General features: G+C 39.1%; 1 protein-coding gene across 1 annotated transcript in view; it reads left to right on the top strand.

The window, feature by feature from the left end:
- The window catches only part of slc4a5b (solute carrier family 4 member 5b), a 42,572-nt gene that overhangs the window by 14,889 nt on the left and 5,406 nt on the right, over positions 1-22,277 (top strand). Inside the window, exons 7-26 of the mRNA XM_044332937.1 lie at positions 120-227; positions 2,171-2,226; positions 5,827-5,984; positions 6,072-6,159; positions 6,245-6,399; positions 6,533-6,658; positions 6,852-7,026; positions 8,875-9,008; positions 9,098-9,278; positions 9,455-9,545; positions 10,401-10,459; positions 10,801-10,992; positions 12,467-12,580; positions 12,873-12,986; positions 14,797-14,958; positions 15,168-15,346; positions 15,434-15,506; positions 16,511-16,579; positions 16,965-17,138; positions 18,452-18,616. Coding sequence (XP_044188872.1) covers positions 120-227; positions 2,171-2,226; positions 5,827-5,984; positions 6,072-6,159; positions 6,245-6,399; positions 6,533-6,658; positions 6,852-7,026; positions 8,875-9,008; positions 9,098-9,278; positions 9,455-9,545; positions 10,401-10,459; positions 10,801-10,992; positions 12,467-12,580; positions 12,873-12,986; positions 14,797-14,958; positions 15,168-15,346; positions 15,434-15,506; positions 16,511-16,579; positions 16,965-17,138; positions 18,452-18,616 — 2,573 coding nt within the window. The remainder of the gene's footprint in view (positions 1-119; positions 228-2,170; positions 2,227-5,826; positions 5,985-6,071; positions 6,160-6,244; positions 6,400-6,532; positions 6,659-6,851; positions 7,027-8,874; positions 9,009-9,097; positions 9,279-9,454; positions 9,546-10,400; positions 10,460-10,800; positions 10,993-12,466; positions 12,581-12,872; positions 12,987-14,796; positions 14,959-15,167; positions 15,347-15,433; positions 15,507-16,510; positions 16,580-16,964; positions 17,139-18,451; positions 18,617-22,277) is intronic.

Raw genomic sequence — 22,277 nt, 5'->3', positions numbered from 1 at the left:
CTAACAACATCCTGATGCTTCCTTTGTTTTCTGCCACGTCGATCGCCACCTGTTTCACCTTCCCTCCTAAAAAAATCGTCTCTTCTGTCATCCGTCATCTTCTGCTGCCGCTCTGTCAGACCGTAGTCCTCAGACTAATCTGAGTCGTAGTACTAGTTCAGCTTCTGGGATCCATCGCTCCACAGAAGACCTACGCTCTCGGCAGTCAAGCAGCCTTGGCCGCCTGCGTGAGTCTGAACACACACACACACACACACACACACACACATAAAAAGGGCATTTTTTAATATTTTTTACCATATAAACACCAGTGGTGGAAGGTAACTGAGTGCATTTACTGAAGTACTGGACTTAAAGGATTTGGCTCATGTTTGGATCCAAACCAACAATGAACTGATCTACTAACAAGTATTGTGTGTGTGTATCCAAAGTCTGATATATTTTATTCCTCTGTTGTTGTCCAAAAACTATTAAAAACACGTCACTGAGTCATATCTCTACACTGGGTGACATGTTCCTTCATCATGAAGAGTTTGGTCACATTAGTTTGTTTGGAAACGGCTCCAAAGACTAATAACAGCATCATGTTTTCAGGCTCTGGAGAGTAGTTCTGTGTACAGCAGACGCCACTGAGCATGTGCAGGAACGTGCTACATATCACGACCTCTGGATTAGTGAAGATGGGACTAGATAAACTAGTGAAACATAAAACATAAACAGAGGTAAAACTCTCCAATATTTCACAAAAAATGAAAGTTTAGAGAAAACTCAAAAAAAAATTAAAGACACATTTATGTAGCAGAACTTTGTTTTTCTTGTTTCCTCTCCCATTATGCAAGTTTCAGACTACACGATAATAGCCCAACCAGACAGACGTAGGCCATCAAGACTGAAAAATGGGCATCGGACACGACAATTCATTCAGTTTTATCCCGTGTAGTGTATCATAGTGGATTATAACAGATGCTGCATCTGGGACGCCTCATGATGTCCCAACAGAAAGACTAGGATGTCAGAATTTTTTTACCTTCTCACGCCAAGTACAACAACTTCCACAACGTTGACCAATCTTCTGGGCTATAAAGAGGAATGATGTTGTTGGTGTTGCTCAAGCTGTGAGGTTCGTGTCACTATGGCAACCAGACAGCCAGTATAATCCAAACTGCTTCAAACGCCATTATTTGTTTACATTCTTGTTCCTGGAAGTCGGTCACTGGCGCCTTCTTCTGATGACGTCACATGAGTAGTGAAAGACGGCAAGCTATCAGACGAGATTATGTAGTCTGAACCTTGCATTAATCATCTAACGACCCCTCAGATTTTTCTTGTGACCCCTTGGAGGGGCCCGACCTCTAGGTTGGGAACCACTGGACTAAACTAGCTAAGTATTAACAATCTAATAATGTTATATATAATAATATATCAGTCATAGTACTTTTACTTTTGATACTTTAAGCACATTTTCCTGATAATACTTCAGTACTTTTACTTGTACTTTAAATATAAATGTTTTATTTTACTTCAGTAAAGGATCTGAGTGCTTCTTCCACCACTGACACACTAAAACTGCCTTTACGTCTTTGCTTTATTTGCTTTACTTTCTGTTTGTTTTCTTTTTAATCAACACTGATCCCAGCTAACTCCCAGCTACTGCATGATTTCAACACGTCAGGTGGCTTTCTGTGTGCATACATTCTACATTAATATAAACTGTTGGATATAATGTGTGTTTATTCAAGAGATTTTGGTCCCATTGTGTGCACCTTTACCGATTTATTTTGTGAATCTATGTGAATAAAGGGGATTATGAAAGGATTTTTTTGGGGAGGGGGGGGGCTCTGTGTGGTACGTTCTTGTTCTCACCTCATTGTTAATTTTATTTGTTCCCAAATCTGCTTTGAGGAGAAAAAAAGGGAAATGGGTCATTAGAACATAATCCTCCACAGAAACAATTGGTCTCGGTGACGTTTTAGCACAAATTTTGAACAAACATCCTTGAATGCGCTCTTTGTTGCTCTTATAAGCCTTTAATTGGAACAAATGTGCATCTTTTACTCAGTTATAACAATAAAACTCAAGCTCTGAAACACCTTTTTTTCATTTCCTTATTGATTAGGATGGCATGTTGTGTGTTTCAGATATCAAATATAAGTGTGTGGTTCATTTACAGATCCTTCCCAGAGCCGAAGCATGAACGATATTTCAGACACACCGAGCACAGATCAGGTAAATGTTCATTATTTTGTGTGTGTGTGTGGATTTGTGAGTATGTTTGTTCTTCTTATAAAGGGTTCACAAGATTATACTCAGGAATAAGGCTGGCAATAATCTATATTTTGCTTATTGTCAACAAATCCCATTAAAACCCCCAAAACCAACAATGTGTTACTCCATCTCTTAGTATTTTCTCTACTCAGCTCATTGGTTCCTACTGAAGAAATAAATATTTAAAAACACACATCACAAATATAAAGTTTAATTTTAAAAAAAAGCTCCCTAAAACAGCTGGTCACTTAGGAAATAGTGCTTTTGTTGGGAACTATTTCCAGCGGCGGATGAATCCACATTTGGTGTTCTAGTGAGTATTTCTGGCAGCAGGACGGTGTGTGTGTGTGTGTGTGTGTGTGTGTGTGTGTGTGTGTGTGTGTGTGTGTGTGTTCATGGTGATGAAGGTGTGGCTCATTGACATGTTTTTAATAGTTTTTGGACAACAGTGGAGCTCTATGGCAGCAGTTCCCAAACTTTATTAGACCATATAAAACATTAAAATAGACAATAAAATACAACAGTAAGTATATAAAACAAGTATATAAAAGTAGCACTAAAGGAAGAAATAAAAAAGGAAAAACTAGATTATAATAATGAGAATAACATACACACAAAGTATTTGCAATATGTGCAAAATTAGTCTAATATGTAAGTTATAGTGCAAAACAACTTGAGGTAATAGTGGGAGTGAATAGTATGGAAGGACGATTGAAATTAAAACATGTCGCACAACTGTTCTCCAGTAAACCAGGCTTTATTCACCAGATGTTTTCAGCTGTCTTGCCTTTAGCAGGATGGGAAAAAAAGAGTTCATAAAGTAACCACCCTGATGAAGACCAGTAGCTGAAAACATCTGGTGAATAAAGCCTGGTGCACTTTTGGTGGACCTTGACGTTCACACTGGTCTGACACTCGATGTGTGTGCAGAAAAATGTGCATAAGAAGAAGAAAAATGACAGAATAGTTCAATGTAAATTTGCAATATATATAATAATGTGCAATCTAGACATATATAGTCTGTAGAGCTGAGCTTTGTGAGTAATAACAATGAAAAAGAAAAGAACAAAAACAGAAATGACAAAGTAAAATCTACTGCTATTGATTCGTCATCAACTAATCTCCTGTTGCCTGAGGGGAAAATAACAATAGATTGATTCAGTTCTCTGCAGTTCACAGATGGCATAAAGTGACACACACGTCTAAGTTTGTGCTTCTTTGCATGTTGCTGTGTTTGTGTTTTTATGAAAAGTTGAGCCTCGTTTTATGAGAAAGTATATACAGAGTTGGCAGAACTACTTAATCCTTCTAATCCACACAGCCTGGTAGCTGAGGTGGGATTTTTACTCAACTGTGTATGTGCATGTACCTCCACACGTGTGTGTGTGTGTGTTGACGATTGTGTGTTTCCGTGCAGATTTTCTAAGCTTCTGCTGTTTCTTCTCGAGCTTAATTGTTTGAATCTCTCCCTGAAAAGTGAGACAAAGCAACAAACTAATTGCCTGTTTTGCTGTGTTCATTGTTAACCAGCAGCAGTAATTTAATGTGTGTGTGTGTGTGTGTGTTTGCTACTCGGGTAAATATCTTGACGAGAACTTCAAAGCAAGCAAGAAATGAACACAGACATGTGACCTGAGTCTGGTTTAATTAGTTGTTCACGGAGGCTGGTATGGCGCCCCCGGCTTTCTTTGATCTGACCACGCATTCAATACCTGACATCATGACATATAACGCCTACTGAAAGAGTTAAAAACTACACCAGTAAATTAAAATACAGCTGCAGATGGCAACTGAAGCTTGTGTGAGTCAGAGAACTGGCTCATAGCGCTGTATGTGAGGTTGAAATGTTTAGGGTTCTTCAGGACCAAGAAGTTAGGAGCGAGTGAAAGAGGACCAGTTGGTGAATTGACTCTGAAAGCAGCATTAACAGATTACGAAGAGATTTTAATTTAAGCACCTACCACTTCACTGCCACGTGCTTCCTTGGTAGGGAGGAGAAGGGGGGGGGGGCGCAGTGAGAGAGAGCTGCAACATGGTGTTGTTTGATTTTATACTGTGTGGAATTCCATGATTTTAACCTCCATCGTTTGGTTTTTGTCTTCCACAACTGTTCAAATCACTGCTGAAAAATGTAAATGTTGATTTGCGGTTGGAAACAGGAAACAAACAGCAATCTCCTGTTTTAAAGGGGACATATTCTGCACATTTCTAGGTCTATATTTATATTCTGGGGCTCTACTGGAATATATTTACATGATTTCCAGTTAGAAACTCCTTATTTATCTTCTACTGGTCCTTTATGCAGCCCCTCAGTTCAGCCTCTGTCTGAAACAGGCCGTTTTAGCTCCTGTCTCTTTAAGGCTCCGCCTCCTGATGAGCCCACTCTGTTCTGATTGGTCAGTTTCAGGAAGCTTCCTCCAACTCCAGAGGCTGCGTAAACAAACTATAGTAGCAGGATTTCACTTCTTTTTCTCCTGCTTTACTCCAAATGTGAACTTCTCAAATACATCCGAACATGTCGGATCTGAAATATGAGAGTCAACAACAACAACCTCAGCAATAAAAGATTACAGAACGGACACACGTTTACGGACATAAGAGACGAGCTGACCTCATCTTGTTGGGAAAAGAAAAAGAAACATTTCAAACAAAGCAATCAGCGTTCATCCGACATCTAATTTAAAGACGTTTTATTGACCCATCCATCCACCTGACCTCTTCCCTATGCAGACTTTTTTTTAATAATAACAACATCACCTGATTTCCTACTTTACTCCCATCATAATTATTACAGCCACTGGAGGGTGCTGCCACTTGAACCTAAAGGACCCTGAGACCTCTGCATCAGCTCCCCCATTGTGTCAATGAAGTGGCCTCATTGAAACAAATAATGAACCACTATGATTATTACATGGAAGTGTAGATGTGGACTTAAGTTGAGTGTTTGATGTAGCTTGCAGACCTGATTTTATTCATTATATTTAATTCTGTCGGGAACACGAATATTTGTACCAAATTTCATGGCAATCCATCCAAAAGATGTTGAGAAAACAGTATCAGCCTCACCAAAGTCAGCAGGAAACACATTTTGTTCCAGATCCATGTGGTAGATGTTGAGATATTTCACCTGATAAAATGAAAATGTTAATACTGGTGGTTCCAGATGAAAGGAGGATTCATCCTCTGAGGACCTTGAATATTTGTACCAAATTTCAGGACAATCCATCCAATAGTTGTCAAGACATTTCACCCTGGAAGTGGTGGATCGAACAATTGACCAACATTACCATCTCTTAAAATATCTAGGGAAGAGTTCTTGGTAGAAGTTAATGACAAAGAAATAATGTGCAACTAAAAGCAACTGAAAGCACAAGTTGGATTGTGGCTTTTGTTGTCATTCCCAAAAAAATCTCATACGCCGTTTTCTGCTCAGCTGCTGTGACTACCTGATGTCACCAGCACACAGTAAATGCCGGTTGATCATGGCAGACGTTAGCAAGTCATCTGCAGTGCAACATGCTTCAAATATGTGATTTCTACTCATCCTTTCTCTTCTTCCAGCTGAAGAATAAATTCATGAAGAAAATCCCTCGTGATGCTGAAGCGTCCAACGTCCTGGTTGGCGAGGTGGATTTTCTGGACAAACCGTTCGTCTCCTTTGTACGTTTAGCTCAAGCCACAACTCTGGGAGGCCTCACTGAGGTCCCCGTACCGACCAGGTGTGTGTCTCTCACCGATATGTCTCCCTACCTATCTCTCTTTAGAGTGTGTGTCTCCTCGCGTTCATTAATCTCTTAACCTCGCAGGTTTCTCTTCATCTTGCTGGGTCCTCATGGAAAAACCAAGTCCTACAACGAGATCGGCAGAGCTATCGCTACGCTCATGGTGGATGATGTAAGTGACCTTGTCGCCCTGATCGGCTGCACTCATACATGCATCAGATGTGTTAGTTTGATTCTATGTCTTTCTTTCCCACCAGCTGTTCAGTGATGTTGCATATAAAGCAAGGGACCGTGACGACCTGATTGCAGGTGTTGATGAGTTTCTGGACGAGGTGATCGTCCTCCCTCCAGGGGAATGGGACCCCAAAATACGCATCGAACCTCCGAAGAAGGTTCCATCAGCAGATATGAGGCATGAACACTGAACCACACTTTATTTATATTTAATATCCATACGTCTCCAAACTTCAAGCTCGTCTTGGCCTTCGCCTGACACCTTATTCTGTTTGTTTACTCTGTTTTATTCTGTCCATGTTTTACTTCAGGAAGTCAGTGCTGAACCTGAACGAGCTGGGTCAGATGAACGGCTCGGCTGGTGGGGCAGCTGGAGGAGAAGATGAGGAGCTTCCAGCTCAACATGAGCTTGGAGAAGAGCTGAAATTCACTGGGAGGTATGGGAGCACTGCAGGGGACTATATCCAGTACCCCTAGGGATCATGTCCATATTAGATGATTTTGCACCCCAATATTTACATCCAATTCTAACAAGTTACGGTTCTTTATTCAGCAAGGCAGCAATTAAGGACACAATAATAAATAGTGACTCGGTTGACGTGCTATTTGTTCTCGACCTTGTTTTTATAGGATTGGTGGTGGATTATGGCTGGACATCAAAAGGAAGATGCCATTTTATTGTAGTGATATCTACGATGGCTTCCATATCCAGACCATCTCTGCTGTGCTCTTCATCTACCTGGGCACCGTCACCAATGCCATCACCTTTGGAGGACTGCTAGGAGATGCTACCGAAAATTACCAGGTGACAGAAAGAAAAACGTAACCGGTCTTTAACCCTTTGCACCCGATAATAAGCACAATCCAAATCTGAACACATAAGACATGATACACGTCTTGTTGGATTCAGTTTGACTTACACTTTTAGAAATATATCTGATGTCCCAGTCATGGGTAAACATCCATAAATCTGCATATGTAAAAGACAGAAGAAGCTGCTGGTGTCCCTCAAACCACCAGTGCTCATGGAAGGGAATAATATTGAAGAAGTGCAGAAGAATTATGACCAAAAAATGGCATAAAAAATCCAGGTCCAGGCACGCAAGGTAGGTAGGTTTCAGGGTGTCACACCCTGAAGAAGGTGCAAGCCGACACACATTGGTGTGTTTTTGAATGACTCTAGCCCATTTAAATAAAAGCCTTCTACTTTTTCAAACCTACCTTGAGTGCCTGGACCTGGAGCTGTGTCTAAAATCACATACTTCTGTTAGTACCCTTTCATGTAGTACACTGTGTACACTATGTATTACTGGCGTAGTGCGCAAATTTCTATTTGTGTTTGATTTGTCTCAAATCAAACACGGCCGGTGTGCACTTACCAGATATGATGATCACAAATTAGCATTAGCTAGTGTTAGCATTCATGTTATCGTTCGTGCTGCCAAATCATTACAGACTGCTAAATTAACCCAAAAAACATACTGATGGCTTATATCTGACAACAGTATAGTGGTGCTTAGTGCTAAAAAACACATGTATAACTTACATTTGTATAATGTGGCGATGTTCACCGTAGTTACAACGTACCCGTTCCAGTTTGAAAAGTGGTCCCTCCCCTCCCGCTACGTAGCCAAGATGGCGACCATTGAGGGCGAGAAGTGTCCATAGTTCCACACTCAACTTTTTGACTGTTTCTAGTGCACCATCCGGGAACTCACAGTGCACTGCATTTCCCATACTTCTCAGTGTGAATGCACTTATGCACTCAAAATGTTAAGTGTAAGTACAGAAGTATGAGATTTGAGACACAGCACTTTTTATGCCATTTTTGGTCATAATTCTTCCTCTCTTCTTCATCCATAAATCCGCGTTTGCTGTCAGTTTGCCTTATAATCATCATGTTTTAAATTTCCTTCAGTGTCACAGTAATCCAGTGATAGTTTTCAGTACATCCATGACTCCATGATGTGCCTTTTAGAACTAGATTATCCCCAATAATTATTTTATTTATTTATTTATTTTTATCAAGGCTGGAACACTGACACTAGGGCTGAAACTAACAATTGTTTTAATTATTATCTGTCATTATCTAATCTGTTAATTATTATCTTGATTAGTTGTTTGGTCTATATAATGTCTCCAAAAGCCCAAGATGACGTCTTCTTTTGTCCACAACCCAAAGATATTCAGTTTACTGTCATAGAGGACTAAATCAAGAACATTTTCACATTTGAGAAGATGGAAGATGGTTAATTGATTCATTTTCTGTCTATTAATCATAGCAGCTGATTGACATCTCCTCTATTCATTCATATAGGCCTACATATGTTTTCACTATGTTGAAAACCTGCGGACATACAAGCAAAAATATTTAAATCGCGTAAATATTTTTAAATTTTTTCATGAAATCTGTTCTTGCTTATTCTGTAAATAACAATGTATGACATGCCTGGTTAAGACATGTTGTAACTCTGTTAAAAGTCTCTAAATAAAGAGCTTGAAAATGGAGGAAAGCCTTCGGTTCAAAGGATTAAAAACAAGCACAGCTGAAAGTATAGTGAGCCAGTAGAGAAACCCTCCAGCCAGTCTTATCTTATATTTGACAACACCTCTCTTTAAACCTCTCTGGCTGTCCTTTCTCTCTTTCTCCCAGGGTGTGATGGAGAGTTTCCTTGGCACAGCTTTAGCAGGGACTGTGTTTTGTGTGTTTGGTGGCCAACCTCTCATCATCCTCAGCTCTACTGGACCCATTCTTATCTTTGAGAAACTGCTTTATGAATTCAGCAAGTAAGATACACACAAGAGGAAAAAAACACACAGTACACATAATAACAGATAGACAGAAGATAGATAGATTCTCTTGTCTGTCCTCACAGGAATAATGGTATAGACTACATGGAGTTGCGTCTGTGGATTGGCATTCACTCGTGTCTGCAGTGTTTCCTGTTGGTACTGTCAGACGCCAGCTACATCATCCAGTACATGACACGCTTCACCGAGGAGGGGTTCTCCAGCCTCATCTCCTTCATATTCATCTCTGATGCCATTAAGAAGATGGTGGGTAACAAAGTGTCGTGTGAAATGGACGAACACCAAATTGTCCTTACCACACACATCTGCAACATCTACAAATTTACTCTACAAGTACACGAAGCAACACAGACAAACAGCACAACACTTAAGATATAATATAAAGTTTGTTAAAGGACAAAAACACGTTTTATTTTCTACAGGTAGGATCCTTTAAGTATTACCCAATCAACCGTGGCTTCAAGCCTGATTACATCACTTCCTACAGGTGTGAATGCATCGCTCCGGACCAGGGTGAGTCTTCAAACTCTGTTTTTTGTTCTGTTTTCTTACACTTTAAGGAAATTGTGATAACTGACTGTGATCAATGGCATCACATTGGTGAGATAAAAGTCTTTTTTCCTCTAAAATTAACATATATGGTCAGTTGGATTTAATTATTTGACCAATAAAATAATAAAAAACACAGCTGAGGCTGATGGGAATGTGTTTAGTTTTGCAGGTATTTGGTGCTCAGTATTCAAAGTATTGAAATTTTGACCTGATGATGATGCTAGAGGGACCAAATTTCACGGCAATCCTTCCAATAGTTTAAATATTTGGGTCTGGACCAACAGACAGACCGACATTCCCGTCTCTACAGTCGTTCAGCAGGCATTAAGTCGTCATGTTCATATAAATGCAATGTGTTAACTGAGAAGATATTTCACAGTGTGATTATATAAAAATCTTTAGTCTTCACTTTGTGATTTGTATTCTGTTCTGCTTCTGCTTCACTTTCGGATGCTGTCTGAAAAAGTGAGTATGCATGTGTAGACCTGTTATATAGAGATGGGCCACATTTACTTTTAGTTGTTTGAGGAAAACTCTCAAGCCTAAGTTTTAAATATCAAATACTGATCACATTGTTAGAGGCTGCTCCTTCACAGACGACTGCATGAGTACCGTTAGCACATTTGTGCTACATTTGGATGTAAACGTGGCTGTTGTTCATCAATGTAATTCAGTATAAACAAGATTTCCTTGCTTTTGCAATGTTCAGTTTTTCCTTAATTTGTCTTTAATTACAGTAATTCTTGTTCATACATATAAAACGTCATGTTACCCATCATTCATTTGGTTTTTCTCTCTTGTGTTTTTGCTCCTCAGCATCTGCGCTGGGCTTGAATGTTTCAGTTCCACTCGCAGATGATAACATGACTATGCTGGTAAGTGAAAGAAGATAAAGGAGCTTCAGATTGGCATCACTTACATTAATTATTGTTATTCCCGTGTGTGTGAAGGTAACTTACTAAATTATTGCACTGTAGTAAATGAGAAATAACAGTAATTGCAGACAATATAACGAGGATTATAGCTCCAATTTCTCTTTTGTTTTGTATTTTTTCTTCTGTTATCGCTTGTCTTTTCTCTTTTTGTCTGTGCTTCTTCTCCATGCCTCTACCCACCTTTTGGTTTCGGCCTTTCCTCCCACCTTCATCGACCTATGTCTTCAACTCCCCGTCCCCGGCTCTCCTCCTCTTCTTCCTCCCTCGTCCTGTCTGTGCAGTTTAACTTGACAGACCTGGACTGGAGTCAGCTGAGTAAGAAAGAGTGTGTGAAGTATAGCGGTACGCTGGTGGGGAACTCCTGTAAGTATGTTCCTGATCTGGCCCTCATGTCCTTCATCCTCTTCTTTGGTACCTACTCCATGACCGTTTCTCTCAAGAAGTTCAAGTTCAGCCGCTACTTCCCAACAAAGGTAAGACGACCTCACAGTCAACACAACGACTTTAGGCAAAGTTGTTTTTGCATGATGGCCTTAATGCTGTTAGAGACTCTCCCAGCCAGCAAAGAAAGGAAACCTGCATGTGAAATGCTGGATTCTTCTAATTTAGGGGGATATTTACCAAAGCATGAAAGTGGCCAAACCTAAAGGATAAGTCTGGTGATCTATTATATTTTTCTTGTCATCAACAAACCATTTATTTGCCCTTTTAAAGAATTAAATAATATATTTCAGGGCAGCAAACTTAGCCTTTCAGCAAAAATCTTTGTCTTGGATGAAAAATATGACACCTGCGTGGCAGGAATGGACGCAGTTATTTTATGGGTTACTGCTACTTGAAATGTGGCTGTTTAAAAGAAAACTCCACCAATTTATCATAAGTACTATAACATAGTCGGACTGACAATGAACAGTTTTCTTTTTTTTAAAAAAAGGATCAAAATCGATGCAGCAGAATCAGAAATATTGTCCTTCTTATTCCACACGTTCTTCCTTGTCAAAACTTACCACAGTGCAACTCCACTCGATTCATTTAAGCGTACAGATTCCAGCGTTTTATGCTAGTAGCGGCTAATGTAGCAAGCTACTCGCTAGCTTGCGAGCATTGATGCAAACCCAGCATCTGGCAAGAGGTTGTGCAGGCTTTGTTGCCAGTTTCTGTGTGTTGCACTGAAAGATCGGAGTCTCTCTGTCAGCCTTCCTCAAGCATAGCAGAGAGTTAGAGACGAAGAAACTAAGTAGAAAAGAGCAAAATCTTGAAAGTTAGAAACACATTAAACAACAAGGTGAAAGATACGATTACATTGCAGCAAAAGTTTCTGTGCTGTCATTTTGCTTTGCTGACTACAGCATTTATAACTCACCCTCACTAAATGAATCATTCCAAATTTCTACTAAGTCACATGACAGATCTATCTAACCATGGAAGCACGTCTACATGCATGTGACCACAACGTATGCAGTCGTTCCATCCTACGTTAACAGGCTGTGGGCATGTTGATAATGCAGAGGACTATACACCAAAACATTTTTTTGCTCGTACATGTTTCTGATTAGTTGTTTAGTCTATAAAATGCCAGATCAGAGAGCCTCCTAAAAAGGTTTTGGGTTCTGTCACCTTTTTTAGGCCACTTCAGTTTGCAGCCTGATATTTGGAAGCCGTTTTTAAAGATTGAAGAACCAATGGGCTTGAAGCTGAGAGCCACAGAGTAGGAAAGTCAGAAACTATTGACAGACTAATGTTATTGATTTTGGTCTTTTCATGGGATTTGAACATCACCAGACTTATCTTTTAAAGCTCCTGAATATCTGCACGAAATATCTTTCATTTGAATGCTTCGTCCTTCTCCCGACCCGAACCTCTACCTCTAAAACCTCCATTATCCGTAGCGGAAGGTCCTCTCCCATGTTCTCTCCTCCTCTGCTCTCCCTGTTTTGCGCTCTCCAGCTCCGAAAGCTCATCAGTGACTTTTCCATCATCATTTCCATCCTGGTCTTCTGTGGGTTGGACCTCCTGCTGGACCTGGATACCCCCAAACTGCACGTACCCACTGAGATCAAGGTCTACGTCTTCCCTCAGTACCTCTCTCCAACTTTCCCCAACTTTTTATGTCACTGCTCGGACGCATTTCTTTCCTCAAGGATGTTGTTTTTACACACTTTTAATCAGTCATTTGATTTTATGTGGATTTTAATAATGTAATGATTATGTTACAGAGTCTCTCTTCTTCTTCTCCTGTCTTCATCTCCTCATGTACGCACCTTCCTCCTCTACATTTATGTCTCTCTCCTTCACTTCTTCGTCATACTACACATCTCTTCTTCCTCTTCGTTTGTCTTGATGTTTTGTGTAGCTGAGGAAGCTAATCAGTGATTTTGCCATCTTCATGTCAATCATGTCCTTTGTGGGTCTGGATATGTTGATCGGGTTAGACACACCCAAACTAATCGTTCCAACTGAGATCAAGGTATTTGATTTCTCACTAAATTACGTGTGTATTTATACCGTAAATACATTTGCTTATATCACACGACTGCCCTTCTGCATGTGTGTCTGTTAGCAGTGGTGGAAAATAATTAAGTATGTTTACTCCAGAACTTTCTGATTAAGATTTTACATTAAAAAACGTGATAAGCTTATAAAATACAACACATCCTTTTTCCTAGCCAGTGGTTCCCAAACTTTTTGGCCCCTTTATGACCCTCCTACAACAAGCAGTGTCTAGTTGGATCCTCTTGTCATGTTTCAGATGTCTATAGCCTTGTTTACATCCTAATTTAGTGCAACTTTTAACCTAATTTCCACAAAACCAAGAAGACAAAACAAGATGACATCATTAAAAGAGCGGCAGTCAAAGATCAAACGATGGGAAACCATGTGGAAAACATGATGGAAATATGACATTTCTGTTTGTTTCATGTATTCATGTGAGGAAGGTTACAGTCTCCTCATCATCGCGCCACACAGATCTGATGTTTTCAGGTCTTCAGTGACGTTTAATTCACATGATTCATGTACGTCATCGTGTTTTCACTAAGTCTGTTTATCCACACAACTACTTTTACACCTCAACAAAATGTAAATGCATTTTTTGCAATATTTTGGCTTTTTTCAGCCTTGCCGCTCACTTTTTTAATGCTTAAATTGTAAATGTGCATAAAAACAGGCGGTTGGAACTCCACTTTTTGAGTTGAAAGCTGTTCCACCAAAGACAGACTTTCTTTTTAAGCAGATGGTTTAATTTAAATAACTGTTCCCAAGATAACATAAATATCTGTATCATAATTTTGTTTTTTCTTCTTTCCTCTCCCATAAATCATCTCACGACCCCTCAGATTTATCTGCTGACCCTTTGGAGGGGCCCGACCCCTAGGTTGGGAACCACTGGACTAAACTATCTAACTGTATATAAAGTAGTTGAAACTAGCTCCACCTCCAGCAGCTACAACAGTAACATGCTGCTCTAACACTGATGCTTCAATATTAACCCTTTCATGCATAGTGGTCACTACAGTGGACAGCTATTCAAAAGCCGTTTTCTTATATATGCATGGGGTTTTAATGGTATAGTTGCACATCAGCCAACACAGTGGACTCTAGTGTGTCATCCCATACACTGCCATCCACTGGCCAGCCTTTGTAAGTGCAACACAAATTTCTCAAAACCAAGATGGCCGCTTGCCGGCCGGAAATACTCATCAGCTCAGGAACATCTTGCCAATCCTTCTATAGTATTAGACCCTTGCAGGTAAATAAAATTTTGTAACATCAAGTAACAACTAAGGAGTAATACAATTGTTAAAATTTCCAAGTATTGATTTTATGTTGGGAGAAAATGACAATTAATCATCTGTCCACTAAGTTGGACAAACTCCTTGAAAAATGCGTGTTTAAAAAAATGAAGTTCAAATATTTTTTTTCATGCCTAAAGAGGAATAAAAACACTGACTGAGGTGATCATAATTCATGCATGAAAGGGTTAATAAAAACCAGTCACAGCCAGTTTTTCTCCAAAATGAATAACTTTCACTTTGATTCTTTAAGTGGACTTAAAATACTTTTGTGCTTTTACTTAGAGTTAGGATGACTTTTACTTGTAATTGAGTATTTTTACATTGCTGTTTTAATACTTTTATATAAATAAGTGATGTGAATACGTCTTCCACCACTGCATAGTAGTTAGTATGTTTTAGTCGCACCATTACCAGTGTTAGTTGGATGTTCACCAGTATGATATATTTAAATGTCATTATAATGTGTGTGTGTGTATGATGCAGCCCACACGTCCTGACCGTGGTTGGCTGGTGATGCCGTTCGGTAAGAACCCCTGGTGGTGGTATGTGGCCAGCTTCGTTCCCGCTCTCCTGGTCACCATCCTCATCTTCATGGATCAGCAGATCAGCGCTGTCATCGTCAACCGCAAGGAGAACAAACTGAAGGTCTGCAAATCGGCCAATTTCTTCAATAGATAAACTTTACTCTGACTGACTGTAGGAACAAGATACGTCTGTAAATTATGTTTGGTACAATGTTGTTTGTAGAACAGCTGGTCAGAAGAATCACAAGATCTCAGATATGTTCCTCAGATCCTTCAGCCATGGATACACCTGAGTGTCTTGTCACCTGCTGTGATTTTACACAATTGCAGAAAGGCTGTGGCTACCACTTGGACCTGTTCTGGGTGGGTATACTGATGGCCGTGTGCTCCTTCATGGGTTTGCCTTGGTACGTCGCAGCCACCGTCATCTCCATCGCCCACATCGACTCTCTGAAGATGGAGAGTGAATCTAGCGCTCCCGGAGAACAGCCCCAGTTCCTCGGAGTCAGGTAAGACTATCCTGACACTGAGTGTGTGTGTGTGAATCTTTTACACTGTTTGCATTCATAATATACTGTATGATTCCTCATATTTAGGGAGCAGAGGTTGACCGGCATTTTGGTGTTTGTTCTGACTGGAGTCTCAGTCTTCCTCGCTCCTGTTCTCCAGGTTAGTAGGTAGATGTGCAGTGTATGTATCAACATCATTGTAACGTCCATATCCATAAAATTCACAAAAATGTTCATCCAAAGTAATTTTTCCAACTCTCTAGCCGTCTAAAAATGTCCACACTGTTGGCTAACGGGAAACAGTGTTCGTTAAAGGCTGTTAAAAACCGAAATGTTAAATAAACGATATTAAACAACAACAAAAAAATGGCAGTCCTTATAGGGGTGTGCCCGAATACAAATACGTTATTCGGCAAAGCACAAATAGTGGGGTTTTTTATGAATATTTGTTTCATACAAATATTTTTTAAATTATTTGTTTTTGGGAAGAAAAAAAACAAAACATGTCAAATACCAGCGAGCAGGTCAGTTCTAGTCGCTATCTCAGTGTCTCTCCTCTGCTCCGCTGTGACGTCTATCAGCAGGTCTCAATGAGGGGAGTCACATCCACTTAATTTTGGACATCACTTTAATTTTCATCTTTAATTTTCTAGAATTAAAAGCGTAATAAAAACAAAAACAGGATTTTTAAGCCTCTTTCCACTTTTATTCGAATACAAATACAAATAATTTTTGCTGCCTCAAAAAATACAAATACAAATACTGGACCCTCTGCACATCCCTAAGTAAGATATGGAGTGAAAAACACAACATATTGTTGAGTAAGGTTATGTTTGATACCTGGTTTGTTGAGTTATTTGTGTTATTTCAGATGTCAGTGGGATTTTAAATGGTGCAGTTCCAGTTTTACTTTGACTCTCTGTGACATGGAAGCTTCAGTCATCAGTATCATGATAACAGTCAAAATTACATCTTAACACACTTTTAACGTCGTAAAATGTCAGATTTAATTCTACTAAAAGACAATAATTTCATGTGTGAAGATCTGGAGAAAAGTCTTGTCTGACAACACACAATATGATGCTGTTTTGTCTCCATCAGTTTTATTATTTGCACCTTTAAAGTTGCAGTTAAGCCTTTTTAACAGCTGTTTGTTTGTTGCAGTACATCCCGATGCCGGTCCTCTACGGAGTGTTTCTCTACATGGGAGTCGCCTCACTAAGTGGCATCCAGGTAGATTAAAGATGGTTTTCTATTTCTATGGAGAAAATGTTATGATATACTTCATGAGAGCTTCATTCTTTGCATTATTAACTCCATGAAAATGTCCAATTTGTTTAAATTTCACTTAACATGATCAAAATAATGATATATTTTGCTGCGAATCATCAGGGAAATACAAATTCTGTTAATGTTCAATGTTTCTGGCATTTTTTGATCAATAAAATGGAAAATATACTAATATTTCCACCTGGAAATAAATAAAAAGTAAACTTGGTAGTGGTAATGGTAGCTTTATTGTCTCTGTAAAGGACTGAAATGTCTAATACACTAACAGTGAATCAGGTATAATCACTCCTCTGAATATTTCAACGTCTTCTGTATTTTCTGTTTTCAGTTCTGGGAGCGTATCAAACTGTGTCTGATGCCGGCCAAACACCAGCCAGACTTCTCCTTCTTGCGTCACGTTCCTCTGAGACGCGTTCATCTTTTCACGCTGGTCCAGATCCTCTGTCTGGCTGTGCTCTGGATCCTCAAGTCAACCTTCTTGGCCATCGTCTTCCCAGTAATGGTGAGTGTGTCTGTGACCTGGTGTGACTGTAACTCTGTTGTATCTTTGTTTTTTTTCCATTTGTGGTATTTATGAATGCATTAGCAGTCATTTAAGGGTAATTTTAGTTTTGAAATGTATGAATGTCGACACAAAACTTCAGACAAATGATTAAAGCCACTTTAAACATGTTTTGATAAATGGTGCCAGCTGCAGATGCCCTGCTGCATTTTCCACCCCATTATCTCCATATCTAAATGATAATAAGTCCCCCCCAAAACTACTATTACTCTCTATATAGCAGAGATTTTGGACACTCAATCATCATCATTTGCCATCATCACTGTCAGCCGTAGAGAGGCACAACGATAATTTTGCCCATGTAGCCTATAAAGTGACACACGTTGCATTTGGGTAGTGTTAGTAGAAAGTACAAGTAAAAGTAACACTCAAATAAAATGGTGAAAATGGATAAATTCTTATTTTGTCAAACACTTTGTTTGGTGCATTTGTTTAATACCTACTTCTTCTTTTTAGGCCTTTTTCAGGCATTTTTCTTCCTGGGTCTTTTTTCTCTATTTTGTGTCCATTTTGACTTAAGGCTAACTGTGCACTTGTACCAGTGCGAGTCTCCTAAAGCTTTCCAAAAAAACTTACATAAATTATTCCAAACTCTTATCTGTGAGTCTGACTGAATACAGAAATTAGCAATTGTAGCTAACCCTGTAAGTATCTACTTATCTTACTTATCTACTTACTTTAGATTAGCTTCTTCTACTAATTTCTTTCATCAGTCTTTAACTAGTCTATATTCTAGGACATACAGAAATTAACAGTTGTAGTTGACTGTATAAGGATCTACTTATAGGGCTACTTATAGCCGGCTAACAAAGCTAACTGTTTTGGTTAGCGAACTAGCAAACTGCCTGTTCATCAGCTTGCATTTCTTACGTATCTTTTCGTATAAAGCGTGGCTCTATTTCTCTCAAAAAACATTCATTATTTTTGTCATGGTGAGGGACATAATAACTTGTTTAGGACTTGAAATACAAAGTTTAGGACCTGGACTTGACTTGGGTCTTTATAGCGGGACTTGAGACCAGCTTGAGTTGCAAAACTTTGTCCCAACTTTGGTTCCAGCAGCATGATGTTGACTTGATGAACGTCATGTTTGTTGTGTGAATATGTAGCAAACTTTTTCTAAATTTTAAGGCTTTTTTATAAATTATATTTATTTGTCTGTTCTGAAGGCAAACGAGGATCCTTGATAATGATGTCACGACTTCTTGTATCTCCAGTTTGTCGAGGGTTAACTGTCTTTCTACTTTGTGTAGATTCTGGGTCTGATGGTTGTACGTAAGCTGCTGGATCTGATGTTCTCACAACACGACTTGGCCTGGCTGGACGACATCCTGCCAGACAAAGACAAGAAGAAGAAGGAGGACGAGAAGAAGAAGAAGAAAGAGAGGAGGGTGGTAGAGCCAGAGAGCGACGAGGAGGTGAGGGAAAATGTCCCGCAAACATGAAATTAAACACACACAGATACAGTGTCTGCCCGCCAAACACACAGCTACTGTAATCTCCAACGCTGGCGAGTGTCTTTTCTCGTTATTTACTGTGTATTTAAACGTGTGTCGCTCCATCTGTTGTGGTTGTGTCACTCCTGGGTTTGTTTTCGCTGACTAATACTGTATGTTTCTCCTCTCTGTCCCACAGTGTTGCTGAAAAGGCACTGTATAACACTTACTACAGTCTTTTTGTCTGTCCGTGCTCCTTTTAGTGTATCTGTCCACCTTTCCCACTGTGCCCACTTATGTCCTCGCTTCAGTCCTCAACCAAAGACAAAACAGTGAAGATGCTCTTTGGAAGTAACATGAGGACGGCTGTGTTTCCACTGATGATTGTGATTGAAGGATAAAACTGGGTTTATTATTATATTTTCATAATTGTCAACAAATCCCAAGAAAAGACCAAAACCAACTATAGGTGCTTTTCAATCTACATCTACATTTTTAATTGGTGCATAAAAAACACTTTAGTGGAAACACTAGAAAATTCATAAATTATCAAAATATCGCAAAAAAGTTTTTAAGTTTGGTTTAAAAGTTGGTTAATTGATAAAATCAAAATGCGACAAAGTGCAATGGAAACAGATTTAGCAATTAAATCATGAAGCATGTGACTTAAACATTTATGTTTAAGTCACATGCTTATGTTAAACTTAAACTTAAACTTATGTTTCCTCTCAGCTGACGAGACGAAAACATCAGATCTGTGTGGAGCGATGATGAGGAGGCTGTAACCTTCCTCCAATTAATACATGAAACAAACAGAAATGTCGTATTTCCATCACGTTTTCCATCATTTGAGCTTCGACTGTCGCTCTTTTAATGACGTCATCTCGTTGTTTCCTCTTCTTCTGCAACGGTTTAATGGCACCGACTGGAGGATTGGCACCACCAACTGTTTATCTTGATGAACCAACTCCTAATATTCGCAAAATTGCAGTAAATGCAAATTTGTGTTTTGCCGATATTCTGGAAATTTGGTAAAAAGTTGCGCTAAATTTGGATGGATACTTTCTGACTGCCGTAATCTCTACTTCAAGCACATTGGTTCCTTCTGAAGACAGAAATTTTTTAACATGGGACACAAATATTTCGTATTTAGCCACAATAGCAGCAATGACGGTCGGTCAGTCCACCACTTTGGTCCAGCCTGAAATATCTCAACAACTATCAGATGGATTAAGATGAAATCTTTTACATACATTCATGTTCTCCAGAGGATGAATCCTACTGACTTTGGTGATCCTCTGAGTTTCCCTCTAACACCACTATGACATTAATCTCAATAACTGTTGGATGGATTACCATGAAATGTAGTTCAGATATTCACGTCCCCCTAAGGATGAACTGCAAACATCAGGTTAAAATCTTAATGTTTCTGACTCTTTGTTTTATGACCAAATGCCTCTTTTTAAACGTTACTTAAACAGGATGAAATAGAGCATTTGTTAGGGACTATTTTCAGCTGCGGATGAATCCACATTTGGTGCTCTAGTGAGTATTTCTGGCAGCAGGACAGCGTGTGTGTATATAGTGATGAAGGAACATGTCACCCAGTGCAGCAGTGGGACTCACTGATGTGTTTTTAATAGTTTTTGGACGACAACAGAGGAATAAGATATATCAGACTTTGGATACGCACACAATACTTGTTAGTAGGATGAGTTCATTGTCGGTTTGGATCCAAACATGAAATTTGTTGACAATAAGAAAAACATAGAAAATCACCAGATTCATCCTTTAAGATCCCAGTTTGTCCTGCATGTCGACTCCTTCCTCTTTGTGCCTCTCAGCCCCGGAGCTCTGTCCCCCCTCCGGTGCAGATCCCCATGGAGGTCATAGAGCCCCAAACAGAGCCAGACCCCACCCATGTCAACCCCCCCACCCAAAACCAAACCTCCGACTGTGAGTACAACAACCCTCCCACCTCTTGTTGTGTATGTTTGATGCGTTTTTTTAAAAAATGTTTGATGTACATTTACTAAATGTGACAGATGGAGATCTAATAGAGCTTTTGATAGATTTGTTGCCTGTGACTGTGGATAATTTATCTTTATTTTGCTTAATTAACCATCGGATACTTTTACATGCACTCAATAATTTAACTTTTGGCAATTGTAAGGGAATAATCTAGTTAAATTTACATGAAATTTAATTTAAAAGTCACCATTATAATATAGTCTGGGCCCGTATTCATCAAACTTAGAAGTGCACTTAAAATTGCCTTAATGAGGAGTAAAGACGTTCTCTGTATTATTCATTATGAACAATATTTTCTACAGTCATTTTTCAGTCAACCAGTGGAGCATTGATTTTTCTTCTTTAATATGGATAACTTTTAGAGGCTCAAGGACATGAAATTACACAGTAATTCACAAGGAATAAAGCAGAAATTAGAGGAAAGTTGTGTTTCTTCTGTTGTCTTGTTAATCATCTTGTGACACCTTATGGGGGTCAAATCTTATTAACAGAGCAATAATTTCCAAAATGATCACCCGCACATTTATTAGAGGGCCTGAATTTAGAGATTGAGACCATAATGACTCATTGAAAACAATGATTGACTCAGTATTTCTAGAGAGAAGTTGAGGCTTTATGAATGAGCATCTAGCAGCTGTTGGTGGCATTTTAAGGTGCTTCAGCCTCAAGATGTTGGAGATGCCACTTGGTTTTGACAAGGAAGAAGAATATGTGGGATAAAAAAAGACAATATCTGGTTCTGCTGCATCGATTTTGATCCGTTTTTTAACCCATAAGAACCCATTTCTCCTTAAAGGAAAGTTATGGGGAATATAAAACAGACCAAATGGACCACAAGGAACACATTTCTGAATTTTATTTTGAAATTCCACCGTCAGTGTCAAAGATCTGTAATGTAACATATATGTCTTAACAATATTTCCCTAACTTGTTTTATATCAATTTGTTCAAGAAATGTGGTCAGAACAGGTTAAATGTAATACAGCACGTCTTATTAAAGCATCAGAATTGTTAAATGGGTTGAAACCTACCTTTAGTAACAAAAAAACAAGCTTTTTAAAATTAGCTAGTTCTGTCACATTTCCTGACCAGGCACACCACACCGCTATTTTGGAAGTGATGTCATGGGTACACAGATTCACTAATTGTCACATGACCTCACCAGGATGTTCACTTAGGGACTTCATGAGTTAAAATCAAGGATAAAGCTGTATAAGGCATTTTCCAGACCATTGAAAGGGTTGGTGACACCTGTGTTACCATGGGCTCTTATAGGTTGAAAACATATATTTACAGGAAGTGAAATGCTAAATCAGTTGAGTACTCTGGAGCTCTCTTAAATTATTGAATAAGTATTTCTCAACAGAAATTTGAGCTTTTATATTTAGGTTTGTGAGTAAAAGTGTACAATTTTTCTTTTACTTTGAAAATTTTTTGTCTTAGCAGTTTGATGAATACGGGTCCTGAACATGATTGCATTACTGCAGTCAGACGTGTCACATTATTGATGTGCATGTAAACGTAGCCACTGCAGTTATTATGTCAAAGATATTGGTGGTATTTTTGTGACTGTTCAGATTACTTTTGGATGTTTTTGTTCATCTTTACTATC

This window comes from Thunnus albacares, chromosome 18, assembly GCF_914725855.1.
Source record: "Thunnus albacares chromosome 18, fThuAlb1.1, whole genome shotgun sequence".
Lineage (NCBI taxonomy): Eukaryota > Metazoa > Chordata > Actinopteri > Scombriformes > Scombridae > Thunnus > Thunnus albacares.
The sequence above is the reverse complement of the archived record's forward strand: the minus strand, read 5'-3'. Positions and strand labels throughout refer to the sequence as shown.